Here is a 22,685-nt window from a genome sequence, read left to right on the forward strand (position 1 = left end):
CTCTGGGGGCCCTGCAGATGAGGAGGTTCATTAGGCTATGAAGTCTGTGAGGACCTGCGACTTGATGGTCGTATGGGTTATAAACTTCAATGCGAAAGGTGTTAGTTCCACAACCCACTTACCTATGCGTCCTATTACCTCCCTATAAAATCACTTTCTAAGAAGAATCACTCCTTATAAAAAATTTAAATCAAAAAAAGTTTTACTAAACAGACGCGAATGCACCCAATACAGATCATCGACGTTTCACCGTCAAGAGCAGTACTGCGAGTTGTCTCTAATCAATTCTAGCATTTGTCTGTACAGCGGTTCACATTCACACACAAGTACGAGATTGTCATGTTACACGTCACGGTCTGACAGCTACGGACGCAAGACACGTCTCGTCTCAACCGCCAGCTAATCGTCTAATCGTTCACATAGCTCGATCGATTCCATCAAAACATGTATGCATCATGATGGATCAAAACGTCGTTGCTAATGAAGTCAAATTTAGAGAGAGAAAGAGACGTCGTCGCTAATCAGTCATCTGCCCTCCTGGATCGTGGTGATCGTGAGGTCGTTGGTGCTGAACGACGTGGTGCAGTGCGACCGTGTCGGCATTCCTGGCCCACCGTCATCGTCGCTGCTGCTGGTGACCCTGAGGGAGAAGTGCGGCGGACGCCCCGGGTCCGGGAGCGCCGCGGCGCCGTCGCTGGCGGACAGCATCGCCGTCACTTCCGCCATCGTCGGCCGGTCCATGGCACTGTCCTGCACGCACAGCAGCGCCACCTTGACGTACCGCATGATGCTCGCCACGTCGCCGCACTCGCCCAGCGTCGGGTCCACCAGCTCGAACGCCCTTCCTTCCCTCCACAGCTGCCACACCTGCTTCAATTCATCAAGCACACGGCACATCTGATAAGCCTACGTGCAGTCTTTGTCAGAGATGTTGTATGTTGCAGAGTTGCAATTGAGCAGTGCAAACTTACGTATCCCAGTAGATTGACGAAGTCGCCATAGTGGTGACGATGGCCGCTGTTCCTCTTGCCGCTGATGATCTCCAGCAGCAGCACGCCGAAGCTGTACACGTCAGACTTAACCGAGAAGATGCCCTCCGAAGCGTACTCAGGAGCCATATAGCCACTTGAACCATCAAAGTGTCACAAGATAGAAACACCATTAGCGACGATGAACATTGATCTCTGGCATTACTTGCATAAACTGGACCTAACAGCTAGTGATGTGCATAACTGCATACAAATTAACGTTCAAGTTGTTACACTTACTAGGTGCCGACGACCCTGTTGGTGTTGGCTTCTGTCATGTTGGAGCCGAAGATCCTGGCCATGCCGAAGTCCGAGATCTTGGGGTTCAGATCCTTGTCCAGAAGGATGTTGCTGGCCTTCAAATCCCGGTGGATGATGCGCACCCGGGAGTGCTTGTGCAGGTAGAGCAGCCCCTGCGCGATGCCTTCGATTATGTGCAGCCGTTTCTGCCAGTCCAGCAAGGGACCCCGCTGCTGGTCTGCGAGCGAAAAACAACCCCAGGATCAGCCCAAAAAGTCCAAAGCACACGGATCACATGAAAAAGAGCGAGAGATATTAACATTAATAGTTTTTGGATTGGTTGTACCAAAGATGAAGCAGTTAAGGCTGCGGTTGGGCATGTACTCGTAGACGAGCAGCTTCTCCTCCTCCTGGACGCAGCAGCCGACGAGGCGCACCAGGTTGGTGTGCTGCAGCTTGGCGATCAGCTGGATCTCGTTCTTGAACTCCACGAGCCCCTGCCCGGAGTGCGCCGCCAGCCGCTTCACCGCGATCTCCGCGCCGTCCCCGAGCTTGCCCTGCAGGAATTCAGGCAGCAGAATCAGAGTCAGACGACAGCCGGTCTCGAGACTGCTCAGGTTAACCAAGCAGTCAACGTGAATGACTGAGAACGTCGCGTGCGTGCAGTGCGCTCGCCTTGTAGACTGGTCCGAACCCGCCTCTGCCGAGCCGGTTCTCGTCGGAGAAGCCACCAGTCGCAGCCGCCAGGTCGGCGAAGTCGTACAGCGTGAACTCCGAGCTGCTCTCCTCGATCTGCCACAGCTTCAGCGCTTCCTCTGTCGTGGAGCTGTTCCGGGAGTGTGCTTGCACTTGCAGCTTCGTCTTCCCTGGATTGGAGATTTCACGTTAGTTAAGCTAATTTTTTTATGGCTGAGAATGTTGGGAGAAAAAAAAAAAAGAGGATTTTCTTGTAGATTCGTGGTGTCCGTCGTCTTCGTACCGTCTCTTTTTCTTTGCGCTCTGGTTAGCAGGAGGCAGGCAACCAGCATGGCACAGAACACCGTGATTGATACGGCGAGAGCGACAATTAAGGCCTTTTTGTGGTTGCTTCCTACATCATTCAGAAGAAAATAAGCAGCAATACAGTCAATACTCAATACTATAATTGCAACACCTACTATTTGAGAGAAAATAAGCAACAATACTATAATTGCAACACGCACTAATTGAGAGGTTGCAAGTTAAGAACATGCTGCTATGTATGTTGTTGAGACAGCAAAGTAGTGATATGTTTGAAACTACAAAGTTGGAGAAACAAATTTCTGTGACGTAAGCAGTAGCCATTAGTGTGCTTTGCAGGTGGTACCAGCATGGAGAAAGAAAAGGTCGTCATTTTTTTCCCTTACCATTGTTGCTTCCAGCCGTTGGTGAAGACGTGCCGTCCCGCAGGCCGATCCTGACGTCCGGCGTGCCGTCGAAGAACTGGTACGCCTCGTACCGGAAGCTGCACCGGACGCCGAGGATGCGCCCGCCCTCGCGGCCGTCGTACCACTGCCGGTTCTGCTCCTGGACGCCCTGGAAGCAGTGCCAGCACTGCGACCGCGAGAGGTCCGGCGTGCACTGCACAAACCCGTACACCGTGGGCAGCTGTGGGTTGACGTACATGGCGCCGCTAGCGAACAGGCGCGTCGCAGAGGAGTTGTAGGCGCCGTACATGGCCATCTCCCCGAACAGCATGCCCACCAGCGACAGGAACAAGCTCCGGCTCGTCGCGTTCCGGGCGTCCCACCCGTAGTACGTCGATCCGTTCACGTCCATGGCGTTGATCACGGGGGAGTTATCGTCGGGCCGCGCTAGGAAGTCCCCGCCGGAGTACCGGGCCGTGCACAGGTCGTGGTAGAACGTGGCGTCCCTGTCCGCGCCGCAGAGCCGCCGCAGCCTCCGGAACGCGTCGCCGAGGCACGCCGAGCAGACCCTGGGGTCCGTGATGTCGCCGCGGCAGAGCGCAAGGCCGTAGACCGTGTCCGGTGCGGCTCCGATGGCCGCCGAGGCGAAGAGCGACGGGGAGGAGGATGCGTTGGTGGGAAGCGCCGCGACAAGGCGGTCCAGGTTGTCCCCGAACGCGCTGCCCGACGTGAAGTTGCCCGTGGTGCCATTGCACGAGTAGTCCGAGTACGCGGCGGCGCCGACGAAGAGCGGCAGCGGCGTAAATGATAGGAGCACTGGGAGGAGGCAGGGGAGGGCAACCATGTCTAGCTTTCGTTGCATTGTGAAAGCAAGACGAGACCGAGAGGATTGGACTTGTTTTCGATTGTTTTTCTTGCGTAAGTAGATAGTCCGTGCGCAAAGTCAAAGGCAAGGCCGGAGGAATGTGGTCGATCGACGACTAAGCGCATGGCAAAATAGAATTTTGTGCCGCGATATGTAACCAGGCAGCTGAGCTGGATGTTTTGGTTGCTCATCAGGTTGGTTGCTGTTTCATGTTGACAATTGGTTGTCCGGGCACATCGACGGGCAGAAAATGAAACTTCCCTTGCAACACCAGCTATGTAAGCACACTTGTACTTTCACAGTGGCCTGCCTTTGCAGCTTTTTATGACCGGTTGAAATGTTGAATGCTGCCGGACACGGTCTAGTTTCTGCTTGGCCGTTCGGTTCAAAGTTACTACTGAACTGTAGTCTGTAGATAAGGAGATCTACAAGGGCGATAAGATTACATATTAGAGATATTAGAGTATATGTATAGGATATATAAGGATCAAGTCGTTATGGTAGAATATGATTAGTTTCTATTTTATTTATTTGATATCTAAGTTATATGTACTCTGTATATTAGCCTCTCGAGGCTCAATGCAATATATCAATCATATTAATCAAACCTCATTTTTTTACGGTATCACGAGTTTAGGTTCTGATTATCAGCCACAAACCCTAGCCACCATCAGTTTACTCACTGTGCGCCCTCGGGGAGATCGATCTCCACCTGGGGCAGCGCCGCCCATACCTAGGGTTCGCACTGCTGATCGTGTTGATCGGCCGCCCTAGAGAGTCTTTTTCTGATCTCTTGATCGGATTTTTCTCTCGCCAGTCGTTTCTTGGTGTTTCTCGTTGGTTTTTCTGATCCAAGATTGATTTGTGTCACCTCTACCCGTCATCCTCACGCCTCTACTCAAATCGGCTTTTACTCCACCGGTATTGTTCACGGTGATACAATACTGCAGTCACTACAATGACACGAACTGTTCATTACTACTACAGTGCAACAAATCTGTTCCCGTCTGCCCTGCCTATCGACACGTGTGACACCCCAAATTTTCCATCAGGCCAGCCCACCTTTCCCTCACGTGCATCACGGGCTGAAGCCAGCCGAAGCCAGCCCGGTCTCCCTCTCTCTCTCTCTCGCAGACACGTTGGGCCCGCCTATCATCCTCGTCCTCATGCTATAATCATGTCACCCGAAACCGCCGACGCACGTTTCCCCTCCACGTCTCGGCTCTCACACCTATAAAGGCCACCTCGATCCCACCACACCCCTTTTCCCCCTCAATCCCACTACCTCCGAGCTGCTACCGCCATTGCCGCCCTAAAGTTCCACCGCCTGTTGACCACCGCGATTGAGCCCTCCCCGTCCCGTCTAAGGCCGCCATCGGATTTGCAGGAGCACAGGAACCTTCTCAGTCGCTCCTCGATGTCACTCCGTCACCGCAGGACATCCCTCACGGAGCTCCGATGAGCATTGCAGCTGCCAATCGTTGTTAGAGTTCGCAGTTGCGCCTCGAAGCCCGCTAACATTCTCTTTGGCATCGCATGACCTTTAGTAGGCTTTCATGACCCTTAGCTCCCTCTCCCTGCTACCAGAACCGCCTTCCCGTCGAGCTCTGATCATCAACGCCAGAACCGCCTTCTCGTCGAGCTTCGATCATCGTCGTTGGCTCCTCTACGTCGACGACCACCACTGAGATGCCTCTGATCACCGCAAAGCCCTCGGTGAGATTCCCTGTCGCCTTCTCATTCTTTTGCGCCTTTCCACATCATGTTTGGTGCCCTGTTGCGCGTGCGCGTGCATTGCTGGTAAAGTTTTGAGCCGCCGCTGGCCACCATCTCCCTCCCCAATCGCCCTGGCCGTCCGATCTGTAGCGTTCGGCCACGATTAGACCCGAGATGTACCCCTTTGTGAGCCAATAGGAAGCAGCCACATGTGCGCATAATCCCAGTTAGATGGTGTAGTCTCGTCAGCACCACGTGTCGACATGTGTCGACCGCATCAGCCACCCAAGCTGAGTCAACAGTCCCAGTCAGCGATGACGTCAGCATTAGGCAATAATCAGGGTTTTATAATTAAAATTAATCTATTAATCTCTTTAATTAGATAACTTTGCATTTAGGTACCTAGACTTTTCCTGTTTACACAAAAATGCCCCTATTAGCTACTATTTTTACACTAAAGCCCTTAGAGTTTCCTATTTTTACTTTTGTATCGCTAGACTTATTATTTTATTACAAATTAGTTCCTAAACCTTCTGTTTTTACTAAATAGTCTTCCTAAACCTTCTGTTTTTACTAAATAGTCTCTTTTCTTTTATAGAAAGACCTATGTAACTTCAAACCTTTATAAATTTTTTGTCATAGCTCTGTTCTACCCGATTCTTGCCTCGCGCGATCGTAGCAACATGTACTTTCTGTTAGTAGGCTTTTTATAGCGCATTGCTATTGTTTGGTGCACTGTTATTAGATATTTGTACTTGCTTATTTCCGGTCTTCGTGGATGCAATAGGAGACGAGCAGTTCGTGAACTTGCAGGACCAGACTTTTGAAGAGTTTGAGCAACCCATTGTTGAAGGCAAGTATCCTTTGAGCATCCCCGCATCAGGAGGGGTCCACAACTTCAGAAACTTTTAGCTTCTTTAATGAATCCGGAGCCTGAAAGCTCTGAATGAGCTCTTTATAATGTCTCTTCAGTAATATCTGTAAACTAGGATATTTCCCCAACACTGAGCTACTCAGTAGTCACCAGTTAGTACTTTGTTGATCATTGGAAGATCAAGCATCTCCGCATCAGGAGACAATTTAATAAGAAGAAATTGGTATGAGAATAAAAAGTGTTGTCTTTCTAGTTCAAATGAGACTATTCAGCATCTTTTCCTTGATTGTAATATAGCAAAATTTATTTGAAAGATAATCCACATCACCTACGGAATACTACCCCTAACTAGCGTATCTCATATGTTTTTGTTTCATGGCTAAATAATCTTAATATGGCGCTAAGAAAATAAATTTTGGTAGAAGCCGCAGCCATTTGTTGGGCAATCTAGCTTAGCCGAAATGATACGTTTTCGATAAGGACAATATATTCTCTCCTATGTAGATGATTTACAGGGTACTGTATTGGATTCGCTTCAAAGGAGGAAGGAGGACCAATTTTTTCTTCAAAGGTGGAAGGAGGACAAAAAAACTATGAGGTCAAGATGTCGTCAGTTAGAGATCACAACGATGGATATCTTCGTAAAGTTCGGATAGAGGTTTAGCAATAGATTAAGTGTTTAAAATAAAACATATTTTTATTGTTAAAATTCATTCTTCCCATGGCTTTTGTTGCCTTTGTGACGGACAGAGTTTGCCTTTTTGGTTTGTTTTCTATAATAATGATGGGCCAAATTAATGTTGTCATGAAGAGACCAAGATATTTTCATTAGCTTAATGATATAAGAATCTTTTTACCTAAAAATATAAAACTTGTTTCATAATTCCTCTGTTCAAAGCAAGTTCTTATCTCGGCTCAAGTTCTGTGAGCGACACCTCGTTTGGTGTCACAACTGCTGGCTTGCGGGTGGCTCTAGAAACTGCTTGGTATTGCTCTGGATCAGTGCTGATCTCCCGAATGCAAAATGCCGGCTTGGACGGAGCTTGGAGAGAGGAAGCGTCTGTGCTAAGAATGACATTCACCGCTGACATCGTCGGTCTATCTGTTGGGTTCTCTTGAACACATAGCATCCCGACCTGAGCACATGTCAGTACCTGATCTTCAGGGAAACTGCTAAGGAACGGATCAACTATGTCCAGAATTCTTCCATTGGTCCAGTGCTCCCATATCTGCATCAGATCGGTAATGAGATTAGCTGTCAATGAAGTTTATAAAAGGTGTAGCTGTAACTACTTACAAGAGTTAAGAGGTCAAAGGACTCCTCGGAATTGTAGGAGCCACAGTTTCTTCTTCCTGTTATGATCTCTAGAACTAAAACGCCAAAGCTAAACACGTCAGACTTGATGGAATAATGCCCGCGCATGGCGTATTCTGGAGCCATGTATCCACTGCAACAAGAACAAACTATTACTTGTATTATTGTTGTATTGTATTGTATTTTATCAGTCCATGATGGTTACTTCACTTACAATGTTCCAACAACGCGGTTGGTAACATCCCTTGTTTGATCTTCTTCGAATAGTCTTGCCAAACCGAAATCTGAAATTTTTGGATTCAAATCCAAGTCTAACAGAACATTGCTTGCCTTGAGGTCTCGGTGGATTATCTTCAATTGAGAGTCTTCATGAACATATTGTAAACCTCGGGCAATTCCGCATATTATTTTGAACCTGTTCCCCCAATCAAGGTCCTTGCTCTTCTCAGGATCTACAATAGAAACAAATAACATTGAGAGGAATTTGACAAGATAGAATATATTGTTACACTAACATGAAAATTCACCAAAGAGAATTGTATCGAGGCTTCTGTTGGGCATGTATTCATAGACAACAACTTTCTCTTGTTCCTCCAAGCAAACCCCGACAAGCCTCACAAGATTTTTGTGATGAAGCTTAGCAACAAAAACAAGCTCATTCTTTAGCTCCCTTATTCCTTGTGTTGAACCTTGTGAGAGCCTCTTTACTGCTATTTGTTGGCCATCAGGAAGAGTTCCCTGTGGAAGTCGAAATGTGTATAATAATTTTTCCAAGCTTTGGTCTTTCAATGGGGTAAGTATAGCATGAGTGTCACCTTGTAAACTGCACCAAACCCTCCTTCTCCAAGCTTATTTCTGTCAGCAAAGTTCTCCGTCGCAACTTTCAGTATGGACAGATCAAGCACAAGTAAATTAATGTGTTGCATGCTCTCTGTGTTAGACAAATCTGTGAAAAGAGAACAAGTACCATAACTGTGATGCAACATGAAGAAACATAGGCAACTCTTGGTTTTCATGAAAGCAGTGTCATTTCTCGTAAAAGAAAATCAATTTTGTCGCAAGAGATCATAACAAATTAAATGAAAAATTAATGTGGTGTAGTTCATTTATTTCTCCTGATATTTGTATAATTTTCACTTAATTGCCATGTTGCTATTTTATTTACTTCTTCTAGGAAAAATTAAGAGTAGTTGAACTATTTTAATTTTGACTAACAATAAATATCTTTATGAATATTTAGATTGGATTTAATAATGGGAATGATATGAGGACATTTATCTTAATGTAATATCTTATTAATGTGATTTTATTAAGTTTTATAAATATGTAACAATAAAAGTGATTCCCATAGTTGTCTTAGAGACTCCGTAAGCGTAGATCCGACACTTATTTTTTTATGATGAGTACTTTTCTTCATAATATATGTACACATATATCCCACTTTCTAAAGAGAAAAGGACTAGAAGGTTCTCACTATGAAAGTATATGGCATCAATTTTCTTTCATCCCATGATTTGGAATCAAGTGCACTTACATGGTAGTAATCCTTGTTGTTTTCTCCTGCTCCAGACACAAAAGCAAACTAAGGTGAAAGTCAATGCTGAAGAAACTATACCCAATGCAATGGCTAGGATAGTACTTGATTTAATTCTCGATCCTCCTGTAGAACGACCAATCAGTATAAGTAAATAGGTACGGAGTACTTATTTAATCTTGTCATGTACATGAGATTAAGCATCATATATATTTTGTTATCCGGGAATGGTATGAATCAGGCATTCCATCTTGTAAGTACTATATGTTATGGCTGCAACACGGCGTAATTAAAATATCCACTTTCACTACTTAACAGTTCTCGGATTAATTTTCACCCTCAACTTCGAAACCCTTTACTAATATCCTCCAAGTTCAAAATTGTAAAACTATATCTAAAGCTAGCCTTGGAACTCTTTACTTTGTACTCTTTACCAAAGTTTTAGGACATATTTGGTTGGGCTGAAGTTTTTTCAAAAGCTATTTTTAAAAGTTGTTGTTGAAAAGGTGTTTATAGAAAAACTGTTTTTGAATTGACTTTTATACGGATGAAATATATAATTTATAATACTCCTCAAAACACATATTCTTTATAAGGTATAAAAGCTCCTTCAGATCAGCTTCTGAGTTCTAATAATAATAACAATTTTTTGTCAGCTTTTAATTCTCAAAAGTTATTTTCAGAAGCGAACTATTTGATTTAATTTTCTACTTCTGAGTAGCAAAGAAAAGCCAACAGACCACATGTCGAACGGGAAAATGAACAACTTTTAACTAGAGCCACGACATGGATGGACAGGAATGAGACGAAAACAAGCCACCCCAGCGACTCCACCCCCACGATGGTGACTCCACAATTTGGCGCGGTGTTAGTAATACTTATTAGGGGATGTATGGTTGGTTTTGAAGTTGTAAAGACTATGTTCCTACAACAGTTAGACTTTTCACAAAATAAATATCCGAGCAGCTGCCACAACTTTATTCAGTGTGTGAGCTGAGTTGATGCAACAAGTGGCAAAGGACCATACATTTATAGCTTGATATTAAAAGGAAGAATAAAAAAGAAATCATCTTTGACATTGTTGGGACCGCAAGACCAAACAGTGGAAACTGAAGGGTTGAGGAGCTGAAAATACCACGACTGAACGGCAGTAAGCATGAGTTGTGACCGAAGGAGAGGGACAATTTTCACTTGCAGATTCCTTGGGTTAGCTAATACGATGAGTATTTTGGAACATTCCAGTGGGTACAAGTACAACCACTACAACAAAAATACCACGTCATCACTACCGATTTTAGTACTGATAAAGTATCAGTATCAGTTCGTAACTTTTCACACTTGATCAACGATTGAGCCGAGTTGAACCGACATTAATACTCAGTATCAGTACCAGCTCTTAAAACAAACCAGCACAGATACTTCAGTGCCAGCTGGTAACTATGAGCCGGTAATAAAATAAGTATCAGTGTCGGTTCATATTACGGACCGACACTAATAAGGCTACTATCTATAAAAGGCGTTTTCCTATTCCCCAAGCTTCCTCAGCACCGATCACCCTTTTTCGCCCCTCTCTGAAGGTATAGTTCTTGTACTATGCCGTTCTCACCCTCTTGCGCAGAAGGTGATGGGCCATCTAACATGAACCAAATAAGATGTGAGGTAATTTAAAAAAATTAGATGTGTATTTTGAAAGCAGCTTTGATGTAATAATTAATTCAAAATTTACTGAAATTTGTTTCAAGCACATGTATTAAGTAAGAATATACTTTAATTTGTATTAAGTTAAAAAAATTTATAGCTATCATTTATGCTGTAATTAGTACAATCAAAGCTATTGTTTGATAGTTATAGATGTCATTCGTATCTACTAAAAATATACCTTAATTTTTATTAAGTAAAAAAGCTTTAATTACCTAATATACAATAAATTACAAATCTAAATATACAACAAATTAATTCTTAAAAAAAATAATCAAGTACTACACAAATTATAGATCTAATATAAACACTAATATAAAATAAATTACATACCTAGATATACAACAAAATATTTTATAAAAAAGGAAAATAATATCAGTGCTGGTTCTAGGAAAAGTCCAACTATTAGTACCGGCTGAAGTTTAACAACAACACTAATAGTCCAACTATCAGTGCTAACTGGGTTTCAAAATCAGCACTGATAGTCCAACTATCAGTGTCGGCTGGGTTATACAATCAGCACTGATTCTAGTATTAGTATCTGTTGTAGGCCACAACCGGCACATATACTTTATCCCTATATAAGCAGCACTTAGCCACAACCTCTTCATTCCTCCCTTGCGTGCTTGCTGATTTCCGCTGTCTCACCAACGTTGTCGTCCCCAGAGCCAACAGTGTCCCCGTCACCATCGCCATTGCCGTCCCTGGAGCCGACACTGCCTCCCAACCATCACCGTCCCTGAAAGCCTGTCTTCCTGAAACCCAAGCCCACATTGCACCGTCCTCTTCCCCGGAACCTACACGTCGTCCTCATCCCTGTCACCCGCGCACCATCCTCATCCTTGGAGCATCGCAAGCCCTCCCGTCTCTGCCGCCTCGTAGCCCTATCCTCTTCCCTAGAGCTCGAGAACTTCCTCTTCGCAAACAAGAAGGAGAACTTGCCGCTCAAGGCCATCGACTTCGGCCTCTCCATCTTCTTCAAGCCTAGTGAGTCACCCAACCGAGATCCTTTCCGGATTTGGGAGAACTTTGGTATCGAAATGTAGTTACTTTGCTTTGATTCGGTAAAAAATGTGGTTACTTTGTTGTGTAATCAGACGACAATTTGATGGTTGAAGGAACTGATGATTTGCGCATAGCATTAGTTCAATTGTGCTCTTGGTTTGTTGAAGAACGAAAGTGAGCATTTTGGTTTACATATACCGTGCCCTTGGGCCAGCCTTCAGAGAAGTAAAATTTGTTGGTTTACATATACCTTACTTTTTGTAGATGCCGCGTGGATCTAGAAGATATCATAGATGCATCCAAAGTAGCATCTACATCCCACCGCATGGTGGCCCCCTCCTTGCGTCCTATCGGCATATTCTTCTACTAACTCAACATCTCGTCATTCCCAGTGTTCTCAGGGATGATCAAAATGGTATACCTTACATCTATTTTGGTTGGATAACTCATAATTGAAAAATGTGTAGTTGTTAAAGATATGCATGTATTGATGTAGGTGATTCCTCCTCTAGTTTGGTTAAATGGAATGATTGCTCATATAGAGGGTTGTACACAACTTGTTGTGACTACCACTATAGGTGATAGTGGCACAAGTAAGATATCAATTAGTTTTCAGATGTCGGCAAATGAAGAATCTATCAATATTGTTGTCTCTAACATCCAATCACCTAAGATCCATATGGCTCAAAAAATGCAGTGGCAGTGGTTTCGCAAGAGACTGAGGATCAAGTTGGGTACATTTTACCTGACTATAACTATTTCAAATTGAAAGTGCTTGAGCAGAATATGGAGGATGTGGCTTCAATGACTATCAGTCTATCGCAGTTACATACACTTGATATGGTTGATGCCACAAATTTTAGTCTATAGTATTGGTTCATATATTATCAAATTTTCTCGTCATATTCATGCTCTTTGCCTGTAGGATTTTTACTGAAACAATATGATGCATTTGGATGTTAGCTTGGGTTCACTATTATATTATGTCATGGAGTAGCTGGGTTTCACAATGATTGGCCTGAAAGTCAAGAGAGTTCATCAAGGTAGGTATCAGGCTTATATGGAGTTCGGTGGAGGAGGTTTCGTTGTTTATGGAACTATGATGGATCTGCCTTTTCTTGCTCGAGATAGTACGCTCGTTTATGCACTACGCCATTTGAAAGAGATATATGGAGTTGATATCATAGATGTCAATTGTGAAGACTATATGATTTGACGTGTATCATAGAATCAGAGATGAGTGCATTTGAAATGTGTTTACCCTATGATGTGAACTATGATAATACTTATGTGTAGATGTTGATGAACTCATGATTATGTGTAGATGTGCATGAACTATTTATGATACATATGTATATATCTTCGTGTGATGAATGTCTACATATATTTTAATACAAATTTGAGATGGGATTTCGAATGTTGTATTATTGAATTCATAATTTATTTGTGTCTACAAAAATATCAATGACAGCTTGTCATACTAGCCAACACTGATACTCAGACTATCAGTACCGATTCATTCTTACGGACCGACACTGATAGTCTCAGCATCAATGTCAGTTCTTTGTTATAGACCGGTACTGATAGTCATTATCAGTGCCGGTTCATAAAACAACAAAAATAGTCTGTGACTATCAGTACGAGAAATCAGTACCGGTTCAAAGATCACTACTCATAGCATTTTTAACCAACACTAATAACTATTTTTATAGTAGTGAATACTCCCGTATGATGGACAAACCACATCCAAAGTTTCACTTTAAATTTTAGGATTCCATCCAAATAAAAATTCTTTGTTAGGGGGCACCCCCAATCCCGTAAGGATGTGCATGAACCGCTAGAGAAAGCAAGTACATGAAAAAAAAAAACCAATGGTTAATGCCTACTTACCTCTGGTTGTTCATCTATTTACCCCCCTAAAAGATGATCTATTGGGACCTCCGATCCTGTGGTAGATTAGAGGTGGTTTTCTCTATCACAGAGAATGATGTGGACAATATTTGTTTTTCGCTAGTGGTTCAGGCACATCCTTACGGGCCATAGGTATTGGGGGTGCCACCTAACAAAGAATTTTTATTTGGATGGAGTCCTAAATTTAAAATGAAACTTTTCAATCAGATTGTAATTCTTATTTACATCGGAACCCTTAATTTTGGCGTTGTCTATGACTCACTCGGGCAAAAAATTGCCTCCCCTCACACGAATTCCTTACCGTTGGATCTTGTGATCAGATGATTCGACATCATCTTCAACCTCCGAACAACCCCCGCCTCCCGCCGTTTGCGCTTGCCCGCTTCCCCGCCTCCCACCCTCCTTCGACCGGTCCTGACGCTGTCCCCGCCGCCGGGTCCGCCTCCACCGCCCCCGCCGCGCTAACCCGTGGGCTCATACACCCTCGCTCCGACCTAGTCCACCGGTTGTCTCCCGCCACCCACGACCGTCTCTCCCGCCGCCACCGCCTGGCCTAGTTCCCTCCTCCAAACCCCTTTTCTAAGCCCGTCGGACACCGAAGCTCCAGCAACCCCGATCAACCCTAACGTCGGCATGTTCACATGGTTGAGTGAGAGAATCGTGCGATCTGAGTGAGAAATCACCGGGCAAGTTATAGCAATACCGTTAATTTTTCCCACATGAGATGACCCTTTGTTATTGGAAGTTGCTTTTCTCGTTGAATCTTGAACTCACCTCCGTCCACCGATGGTGTGACAACCGGGCCCGGGGCTGGGAGGTGCAGAATCGGACTGCCGGAGAAGGGAGGATATAGCTCAAACCGGTAGTTGCATCGCAACCCCAGAATCCTCCCTCCCTGCCTGCCGCTGAAATGCTTCGGCATCACCTTCACTATTTGATCGAGGCAGGCCCGGCAGTCGTCCGGCGACATGTCCGGCGTGCACTGTGCTAGCGCATAGATGCTTGGGTTGCTCTTGTCGAAGTCCTCCACTCCGGTGCCGAACCGCGAGGACGAGTTCAGCACCGCGTAATCCACCACAGCGTTTAGAAGAACACCCACGGCGGAGTCGAACGCGGCCGCGGGTGAGGTCGCGTTCTCCCCGTTGGGCATGATGTGCTGCTTGCTGTTGATGACGGAGGCCATGAAATTCTGGTTGGAGAAGCGGAGGTAGCAGGGGTCGTAGTAGACGGTCACGTCCATGCTGTACGCGCACACCTGCTGCGCGTCCTGGAAGGCGTTGGTAACGCAGGCGGCGCAGATCGAGGCGTTGGCATCACCACGGCAGAGCGTGAGAGCGTAGACGGTGTCCGGGACAGTGCCGGCAGAGTCCGTGGCGAAGAGTGTGGGAGATGAGGAAGCCTTCTTTGGGAGGGTGGTGGAGAGGTGCTTTAGATTGGATTGGTAGGTGCTGTTCACCGTGTAGTTCCAGTTATCCACACAGTCTTGCCATAACATGTCGCAAGAGGCGAGCGGCGCAAGGAAGAAGCAAATGAGTATGGTGACGGAGAGGTAGGAGGAGAGCTTGTGAGAGATCATGAACGCGCCAGTGTGTGGAACTGCAGAATAGGAAACAAGAGCGTTTTGGCCTTTTATGATGGCTTGGCAGGCACTGAAAACGCGTTTCCTTTTTTTTTTTGGTAACCTGACCTTGTCAACTTGTTAGTAGTGTTTAATGATACTAGGAGATCATTCATTTCAAAATAAAAGAAAACTAAGGGCTCGTTTGATAGGACTCTAGATTCTCTTAGAAATGTTTTTGATCCGGTTTCTCTTTGGAAACGTTTCTCTGGTGATTCTTCCTTACTTTTTTGAAAATGTTTGGCAGGGATTCTAGATTCTGATTCTTGAAGAAAAATGAGAAGAAAGTGAATCGAAACGAGTGAAACACCCTTTTGAGTGATTCTGCTCGTAGTGTTAAAAATTAGAAACGTTTCAGGTGATTCAAGATGAAACGTTTCATGTTTTAGCATGTTTGGCAGAGATTCTGGAGAATCACCAGAGAATCAGAAACGTTTCTTGCATCCAAACGGCCCCTAAGAGATCTTCTGTGTTTCTGTGAGAAAAGGAGACCCGGCGCCTGACCGGGACCGGGACAATGTTGACTAGTACTCATTTTACTCACGTATTAAAAAAAACTCCAACCTGAAAAAATTAGGTGACAGTACTGTGAAAAAAATAATTATCTAAATTTAAGTTGAAGATGACTTGAACTTAGTGCTAGCTCAGTTCCTTCTAATCACGAATAAGTGAGCACCTGGGTTTACAGGTTGAATCTAAAAATTACTAGAGAAAAAAAGAAACAAAAGTGTTCCTATACATACTTATAAATTATCTATCATTACAGTTACAAAAACTAAACCCAAAATATCTCTATATTTGCTTCTCTATTATCTGCATCTGCCATTATTAGAAAATGAAGCCAAAAGTCTGCAAAAGAGATAATATAATTTGATTAATGTATAAGTTCGTTGCACTTTGTATACATTTAATAGTTTAAAGTTGTAATTCAAATGATCATTTTATGTAAAATGTAATAGAAGACGGAGAGTTCAGGGAGGAGGAGGAGGAGCTGGGAACACGGGACTTCAAACAGAACCAGCGGAGGCAAGCTTCAATCCATTCTCTCATTGATCATATTGAACCTAAATTTTATCACCACAATCCATAGTAGCTATCTTCTAAAAAATAATTGCATGATATTGGCATAATTTGATTGTTGATTTAGTTATGTTCTATTTCAGATTAGCCAGCCTGAATGCTTTTGACTTCAGTATAACCTGGGTAACCCTAAGATATTCATCTTGACAAATTTAATTACGCTAAGACAAACATCCTGTTACTAGTATGCTTAGGACTGTGTACTTCACTGCCATTTCATGTTTAATCATAATTAGTTTTACAAAACGTGCATTGATGTTGTGTGAGTTATCAGGATGGGAAGACTTATCGGATAGTTCAGAACCGAAGAGAACCTGATAGAGCGTGGGCAAATTAGGGTTCCCGTCGATAATGCATTGGGAGTCTAAGTGATGCCTATGTGGCAGGCTTATTGTCAAGATACTTGCCTTGGCTCGATTAAGGACCAAGTTGATGTGACATCTTTTCTAGTCTTCACAAAATAGTCACTTGATCCTGTATGTGGCAGGGCTTAGTCTAAACCCCATCGGCTAGTCCACTGGTCGTCCGGAGGTAGGAGTGTAACGGGAGACCATGGAGTAGGTGCAAGTAGGTGCAGGCTTATCGACCCAGTTGAAGGCCTAGTATAGGTTTGGAACCCCTGATTAACACTCGTAGGCGACTACTGGGATGATGCTCAGATGGGTAATGGCTTTGTTGAGTCGCACTACCATGATGATGGTATATTGCCAAACTCAGGTTGTGGGTGAAGTGTACCACTCTGCAGAGGTAAAACTATTCGAATAGCCATGATCACAGTCACGGACGAACTAGGTTCGGTCACAACAACTAGCATGGGTTGCGTGCTTCTTGGAGTGCGAGTGGGCAAGGTGTGCCCATTTTTGGAAAATAGGTCTGGCAGTATGTCGTGGGTTGTTGTGGATAGAGTGTCCGGCAACATTAAAACTTGGGCCCTGGTGACCTTCTACCACGGTCGAACTCCTCCTTCATTTAATATTGATGATATGGTGTTTCACAAAAGCCGTCTTAGAAAATAAATCCTTGCACATGTAAACTTAGTATTTCCATAAAATTGAACTTATAGTCGTATCCTTGTCAATACTATATGTATGTATTTATACCTCGTGATGTAGGGAAAGGGTAGAGACTTGTTGAGTACGTCTATACTCACCCTTGCTTATGTTTTCAGAGAAAGACCCAGAGTTCATCGACACAGACGGTGAGGCTAATGATTAAGTCTTGGTCGCGTCCACACCTAAGTTGCCTATGGAGTAGCATGTTCCCATGCTGATCCTGCTATGCCCTCTAGTGTTGTGGACTATGTTGGTCACGAGCCTTTGCGGATCCCTTTATATATTACAAGCTTGGTGGATTTATTTCACCACTCCCTTTATTGTATGATTATGGTATCACATGTTGTAAGACTTGTATTTACCAGTGACTGATCCAGAGACTAATATAATAAAGTTTTAAGCACCAAGGAGAAATCACATACGACACCTATGCCAAATCTACGAGAAGCCCATTGGCTGTATGACAATGAGATTCTTTCCCCTGATGGAGAGAAATCACCCCACTTGGGTGGCACTGATAATGACTTTAAAGGGCCTAGGGATGCGAGAAAGTGATCCGACTGTGGTGGCCATGACGCAATACCGGTTAGCTGTGGATGAGCTGTATGACCTGTAGGCGGCAGAGTTAAGAGGATGCATATGTCGTGCCAAAGAAGTAGAGACACGTGGGAGGTCCCTACATGTCCAACTCACTGAAGCCAGAGCCCAAGCTGTAGAAGCCGAAAGCCACATCGTAGCAGCTGAAGAAGCAGTGAAGGTAGAAGAAGAACGCCACAATAGGTTGATCGGTGAAGCCTACCTCACTTGTCGTGCCAATAGGAGGACCCTCCACATCCCTGGAGTAGGAGGATGCCTGGTACTTGAAGGAATCCCTATCTGCCACATGGGAAGCATCAAAAGGAAGATCTCGAAGGTTGCTCATGTAGTAACCGCCAGTGCTGTACCCTTCCCTCCATTGCAATGAGCTTGTTGTGCTAGTATTTTTGTGTGGTTTGATTTGAGTGAATTTCCCCTTATGTGCAAGCAAGGCTTAAAGCCTTGTGATATTTCTTTAAAAGAATAACAAACCAAAACACCCTAGTCTCTGCTCTCAGCTTATGCTTCTCCTCTCCTCTCTTAAAGCAGATGGCGCCCAAATGCTCCATCAGGATCCGGCAACGTTGCCAGCATCAAGCAGAGATTCATAGCGAAGAAGGGGAGAATTAGGGAGAAAGTGAAGCAAAAAACCAAGGAGGAGCTGAGAATGATCAAGAATTACCTGACTCCCCTGCTAATGACTTGGTGGCAGTTATGGCACAATAGACTCATCTGTTGGCTGCCTTGGCATGAGGAATCAACCAACCTCGATAACAAGCACCAGGACTAACCAACAAGATGGTTTAGTTTGTCAGGATCAAACCACCCATCTTTGAAGGGTTAGATGACTCCATGGATGGCGGTGATTGGTTAAGGGACATCCAAAGGAACTTTGATGCTATCAACTGCGTAGGAGGGGATAGAGTTCGCCTAGCATCTCATAAGCTCTCTGGTACAGTCTTAGTTTGGTGGGATAACTACTGTGAAGCCACAAACAACTCTCTGGTACAACTCTTTGGGTGCGGTGACAGAGGTTTTAGGATACGACTTCATCGTGATTCAAATTTTGGTGGTACTTACATGCACATATACAAGTGATTTTAGTGATTTTATTTATAGGCGTGTGATAGAAGTGGTATGGTGAGTGTACTGTGCATGTGGTCCTGTGCGCGACGTGGTCCATTTAATCTAAACAAAGGAATGAGATTTGTAATTTGTGGTTGACCATTACAAAGCTCTGTAATTTGCGACCCCAACAACAGGGTTTCAATTAGATTTGAACTTCCAACTCAAGATTCTAACTGCCCATGTCTTTTCGAGTCTAAACTTCCCACTTGTAATTAATTTTGACTCAAAAGTAATGAACCTTAAACCCAATCCAATATTTTTTAACTCGAAAATTCAAGAACCTGAACTAAATACAGGAACTTTGAACTAAAAACCGCCACCTTTAACTCGAAAAGAAAACTAAAGCGGCCAGAGTGGCAGATCCAGTCAAATGCTTGCCTCGCATGCTGTAGCTTGCTTCATCAAAATTCAGAGGCCCCATATGTATATGTATATTATGTATAATGGCCTAAAAGCAAACTGAAAAAATTAGATTTGAACGATTTATATTTAATAATGGAGCCTCATTTTTAATCTTGCTCCGGGCCACCGAAATGTCAGGATCGGGCTTGAGTGAGCTCAGGGCCGGTCCGGTGGGGTCGAGCAGGGTGACCGTCCCAAGCTCCCAAAATTTAAAGGCCCCATATGTATATGTATACTATGTATATCGGTTTAAAAGCAAACTGCAAAATTAGATTCGAACGATTTATATTTAATAATAGGATCTCATTTTTAATCTCGTTCCGAACCACCGAAATATCAGGACCGAGCCTAGGTGAGCTAATAATAGAAGAGAAACCGGTCGAGCAGTTTGGTTGCAGATCGGGCATTCCTGCCAAGAAGTAACGGTTGACAGGGCACCCACAGCTATCTGTAAATTAGTTAGTTCGTAAAAGCAAAATATTGTCTATTTGCCTCTACCATTCCCACTTTTTACAAAATGCTGTTCACCTTTCTTCATTTTCCTCTTCCTTTCCTGCTACCTTCAGTTCCGTTCCCTTCTCTCCCGTCTTTGAATTTAAGCTCTGTATCTCAAGACGTCAAGGTGGTGGCGACATGGCTGCTCCGAACGGCACCCTACTACCTGCAACCCGATCGAGGAAAGTTGAGGTTTAAAAAAAAAAAAATATTAATTTAATAGAAAATTGCAAAAATAGTATGCATTTTTGGAAAATTGGAAAATTAGTATCATGTCAACTTTTCGCCTACTAACAGGACCCTATCAGTAGCTCGTCTGCCGACAGAGATTGTGTCGGCAATTGGCATGGGTTTTTAGATATGTACAGATTTTGTGTATAAATAGAAGTGCATGATGCCACTTGTAGAACAAATCCAATCGCAAGTTCTACTCCCCTTAAAATGGCCTTTGATCCCCTCCTAAAGAAATATTTGTCAGTTCCTATGCCTGTTAGAGTGAAAGTGCCGATGTGCTTGTGTGAAGATTTTTGTAGGCTGAAGAAGTATAACAACTTCTTAGACACCTTTGGAAAGAGGTTCTTCATGTGTCCGAACTGCGAGTATGACCCATCGAAAGGCGGAATTCATGGTGGCTACCACTTAATAAATACTTGTGGACAAACTACATTATAACTGTCGGTCAATTATCACTAACCATTCTTATCTCTGTTGGTAGTCTCCTTCACCTCTCTGTGAGTTCATACCATGGATGGATATCGAGCAGTCGCAAGCAGATGTATTCCTCCTACGCAATGAGAATCATGCGGCATTGAGATGATGCAATCAAATGGAAGCAAATGTGAGTAGTGAGGCTGAGTGGAAATGCATGAAGGAGGAGCAGAGGAAGCTAAGAGAGGAGCAGGCATGCTGGGATGATGAGGCACATGAGGCGGAGAGGGAGAGGAAGCACGAGAGGTCACATTGGGCGTGGGAAGCTAGACCAAATGCTGCGAGGAAGAGAAAGTACCCATATTGCACTTAGTAGAGTAGCAATTGTAATCGTGTTCTTTATATTCCCTAAGACATGTTAGGTTTAGAGGCAGTACCTTGCTTGGTTAGTTGGGAAGTGTACCATACAAGCCATCGTAACTGTTGGTTGTTTAAAAAAGTTACGATTGTTGTGTGGAACCCATGGTGTGTTGAGGTCTAGTACCAAGTCATAAATGAAAAGGGAATCACAAATGAATTAGTGGAAATGCATAGACAAAGAAGGAGAGTATCATGCAAATAACACAATAATAGTATGGAGTACAAGTTCTAAACCGTAGCGATACAAATATATGTCTAAGTACAAAAATATCAAAGCGCACCTCCTCTACCTCAGTGACATATTTGGTCCATTAGATACATCAAGTGGTCTATCTAGGGTGAGCCACATACTCCAGGGTGATCGTGTCCTCCTGAGTAGGCTGCGTAGGATGCGGCAATTCAGGCATGTGAGAGAAGCCCTGAGTGATTGGAGGCACCAGGCATTTGGACTGTAGCCATAGGTCCACGACGAAGGAGAAAGAGAAGGTAAGAAGGTCCCCGACTGCCACTATACACCTGTAATTACAAATGCTAATTTTAAGAGCCAAAAACATGAAAACAAGGTAAGTATTTTTTTTTTTGAAATGATAGAACATACCTAGCACAGATCCCGAGTTGGCACCACCAGTCTCGCGAATGGTAGCAACTCATGAGCTCTCAACCTGTGGTGAAACTAATTAATAACTAGTACTTATATCACTAATTCTATGGAACACATGTAACAATTATTTGCATGGATATCCACCGTGGGTCTAAGGGTCAGTAGTGGTCCATTGTTCGGAGTTGAAGAATGGGAGATAAGGCGCCATCTCGTAGATGCTATTGATGCTTACCATCGATCACTAGATTAATCAGCTATAGGTCTACCATACCTGCGATGAATGATTAACAAAGTAATAACATGAGATCTTACAAAATGCAACAATACAAGATGAATCATGGCAAAATCGCGAATCACTCATAAAAGCATACATAGTCCAACAAATATCATATAGTCCCACACATAAAACAAACATAGTCCAACACATACTATTATAGTTCAACACATATTATTACAATCTAACATATAAAAATATACATAGTCTAACACATATTATTATAGTCCGATACATAAAAACAAATATTGTTTGAATATAACAATGAAAACATAATCTATATTGGAAAGGTACAAATCAAGTGCTCAAACCAGTTTGCTTGTTCTTGTCAGGCTTGCGCATTGGAACACGACGCATGGACTCTCATCTTCTACAGGAAGCGGGGTGACACCCCGCAGGACGTGGGGCCCACACGCTCCGGGAAGCAGGCGGGGGCGGGGGAGGCGGCACGAAAGGCGTGCATAAGGGGGAGGAGGAGGCAGAGTATGTCGGATGCCATCATACCAGCACTAAAGCACCGGATCTCATTAGAACTCCGAAGTTAAGCATGTTTGGACAAGAGTAGTACTAGGATAGGTGACCTCTTAGGAAGTCCTCGTATTGCATTCCCCTTTTTTCTTAATTTTTCCTCACGTTCATCCGTTTCGTCGTGTTTATTTTATTTTTATTTTTTTGCACAACCGAATCGCGGCGAGACTTCGGCGGTGCACCGGGAAGCTGGGCGACACCCCGCAGGATGTGGGGCCCATGCACACTGGGAAGCGGGCAGGGGCGGGGGAGGCGGCGCGAAAGGCGTGCATAAGGGGGAGGAGGAGGTGGA

At 44.1% G+C, this 22,685-nt stretch overlaps 2 protein-coding genes and 1 non-coding gene across 3 annotated transcripts; 1 reads left to right on the plus strand and 2 right to left on the minus strand.

The window, feature by feature from the left end:
• Positions 1–253: 253 nt before the first annotated feature.
• On the minus strand, positions 254–7,041 carry LOC133892415 (putative cysteine-rich receptor-like protein kinase 20). Its single transcript, XM_062333174.1, has 8 exons — positions 6,966–7,041; positions 2,654–3,943; positions 2,248–2,358; positions 1,944–2,134; positions 1,615–1,825; positions 1,269–1,506; positions 972–1,125; positions 254–867 (listed from the first exon to the last, which is right to left on the minus strand). Exons 2-8 carry the CDS (start codon positions 3,513–3,515, stop codon positions 526–528), a joined length of 2,109 nt encoding a protein of 702 aa, XP_062189158.1. The 5' UTR covers positions 3,516–3,943; positions 6,966–7,041; the 3' UTR covers positions 254–525.
• Positions 6,907–15,192, minus strand: LOC133892416 (cysteine-rich receptor-like protein kinase 6). Its single transcript, XM_062333175.1, has 7 exons — positions 14,346–15,192; positions 8,958–9,083; positions 8,239–8,369; positions 7,951–8,161; positions 7,638–7,875; positions 7,406–7,556; positions 6,907–7,337 (listed from the first exon to the last, which is right to left on the minus strand). The coding sequence occupies exons 1-7, from the start codon at positions 15,145–15,147 to the stop codon at positions 7,014–7,016; spliced, it is 1,983 nt and encodes a 660-aa protein (XP_062189159.1). The 5' UTR covers positions 15,148–15,192; the 3' UTR covers positions 6,907–7,013.
• Positions 15,193–22,355: 7,163 nt separating this feature from the next.
• On the plus strand, positions 22,356–22,474 carry LOC133894189 (5S ribosomal RNA). Its single transcript, XR_009905002.1, has one exon. It is a non-coding gene; the product is annotated as a 5S ribosomal RNA (ribosomal RNA).
• Positions 22,475–22,685: the final 211 nt, after the last annotated feature.

Source organism: Phragmites australis, chromosome 15 (assembly GCF_958298935.1).
Source record: "Phragmites australis chromosome 15, lpPhrAust1.1, whole genome shotgun sequence".
NCBI lineage: Eukaryota > Viridiplantae > Streptophyta > Magnoliopsida > Poales > Poaceae > Phragmites > Phragmites australis.

Coding starts and splice junctions, on each gene's coding strand:
- LOC133892415 (XM_062333174.1), bottom strand. CDS start 3,515: ATGCAACGAAAGCTAGACATGGTTGCCCTCCCCTGCCTCCTCCCAGTG. Junction 2,135..2,247: donor AGCGCAAAGAAAAAGAGACG/GTACGAAGACGA, acceptor TCTCCAATCCAG/GGAAGACGAAGCTGCAAGTG. Junction 868..971: donor TCGTCAATCTACTGGGATAC/GTAAGTTTGCAC, acceptor GAATTGAAGCAG/GTGTGGCAGCTGTGGAGGGA.
- LOC133892416 (XM_062333175.1), bottom strand. CDS start 15,147: ATGATCTCTCACAAGCTCTCCTCCTACCTCTCCGTCACCATACTCATT. Junction 9,084..14,345: donor CACACCATCGGTGGACGGAG/GTGAGTTCAAGA, acceptor GTCGTTCTACAG/GAGGATCGAGAATTAAATCA. Junction 8,370..8,957: donor ACAACAAGGATTACTACCAT/GTAAGTGCACTT, acceptor CTCTTTTCACAG/ATTTGTCTAACACAGAGAGC.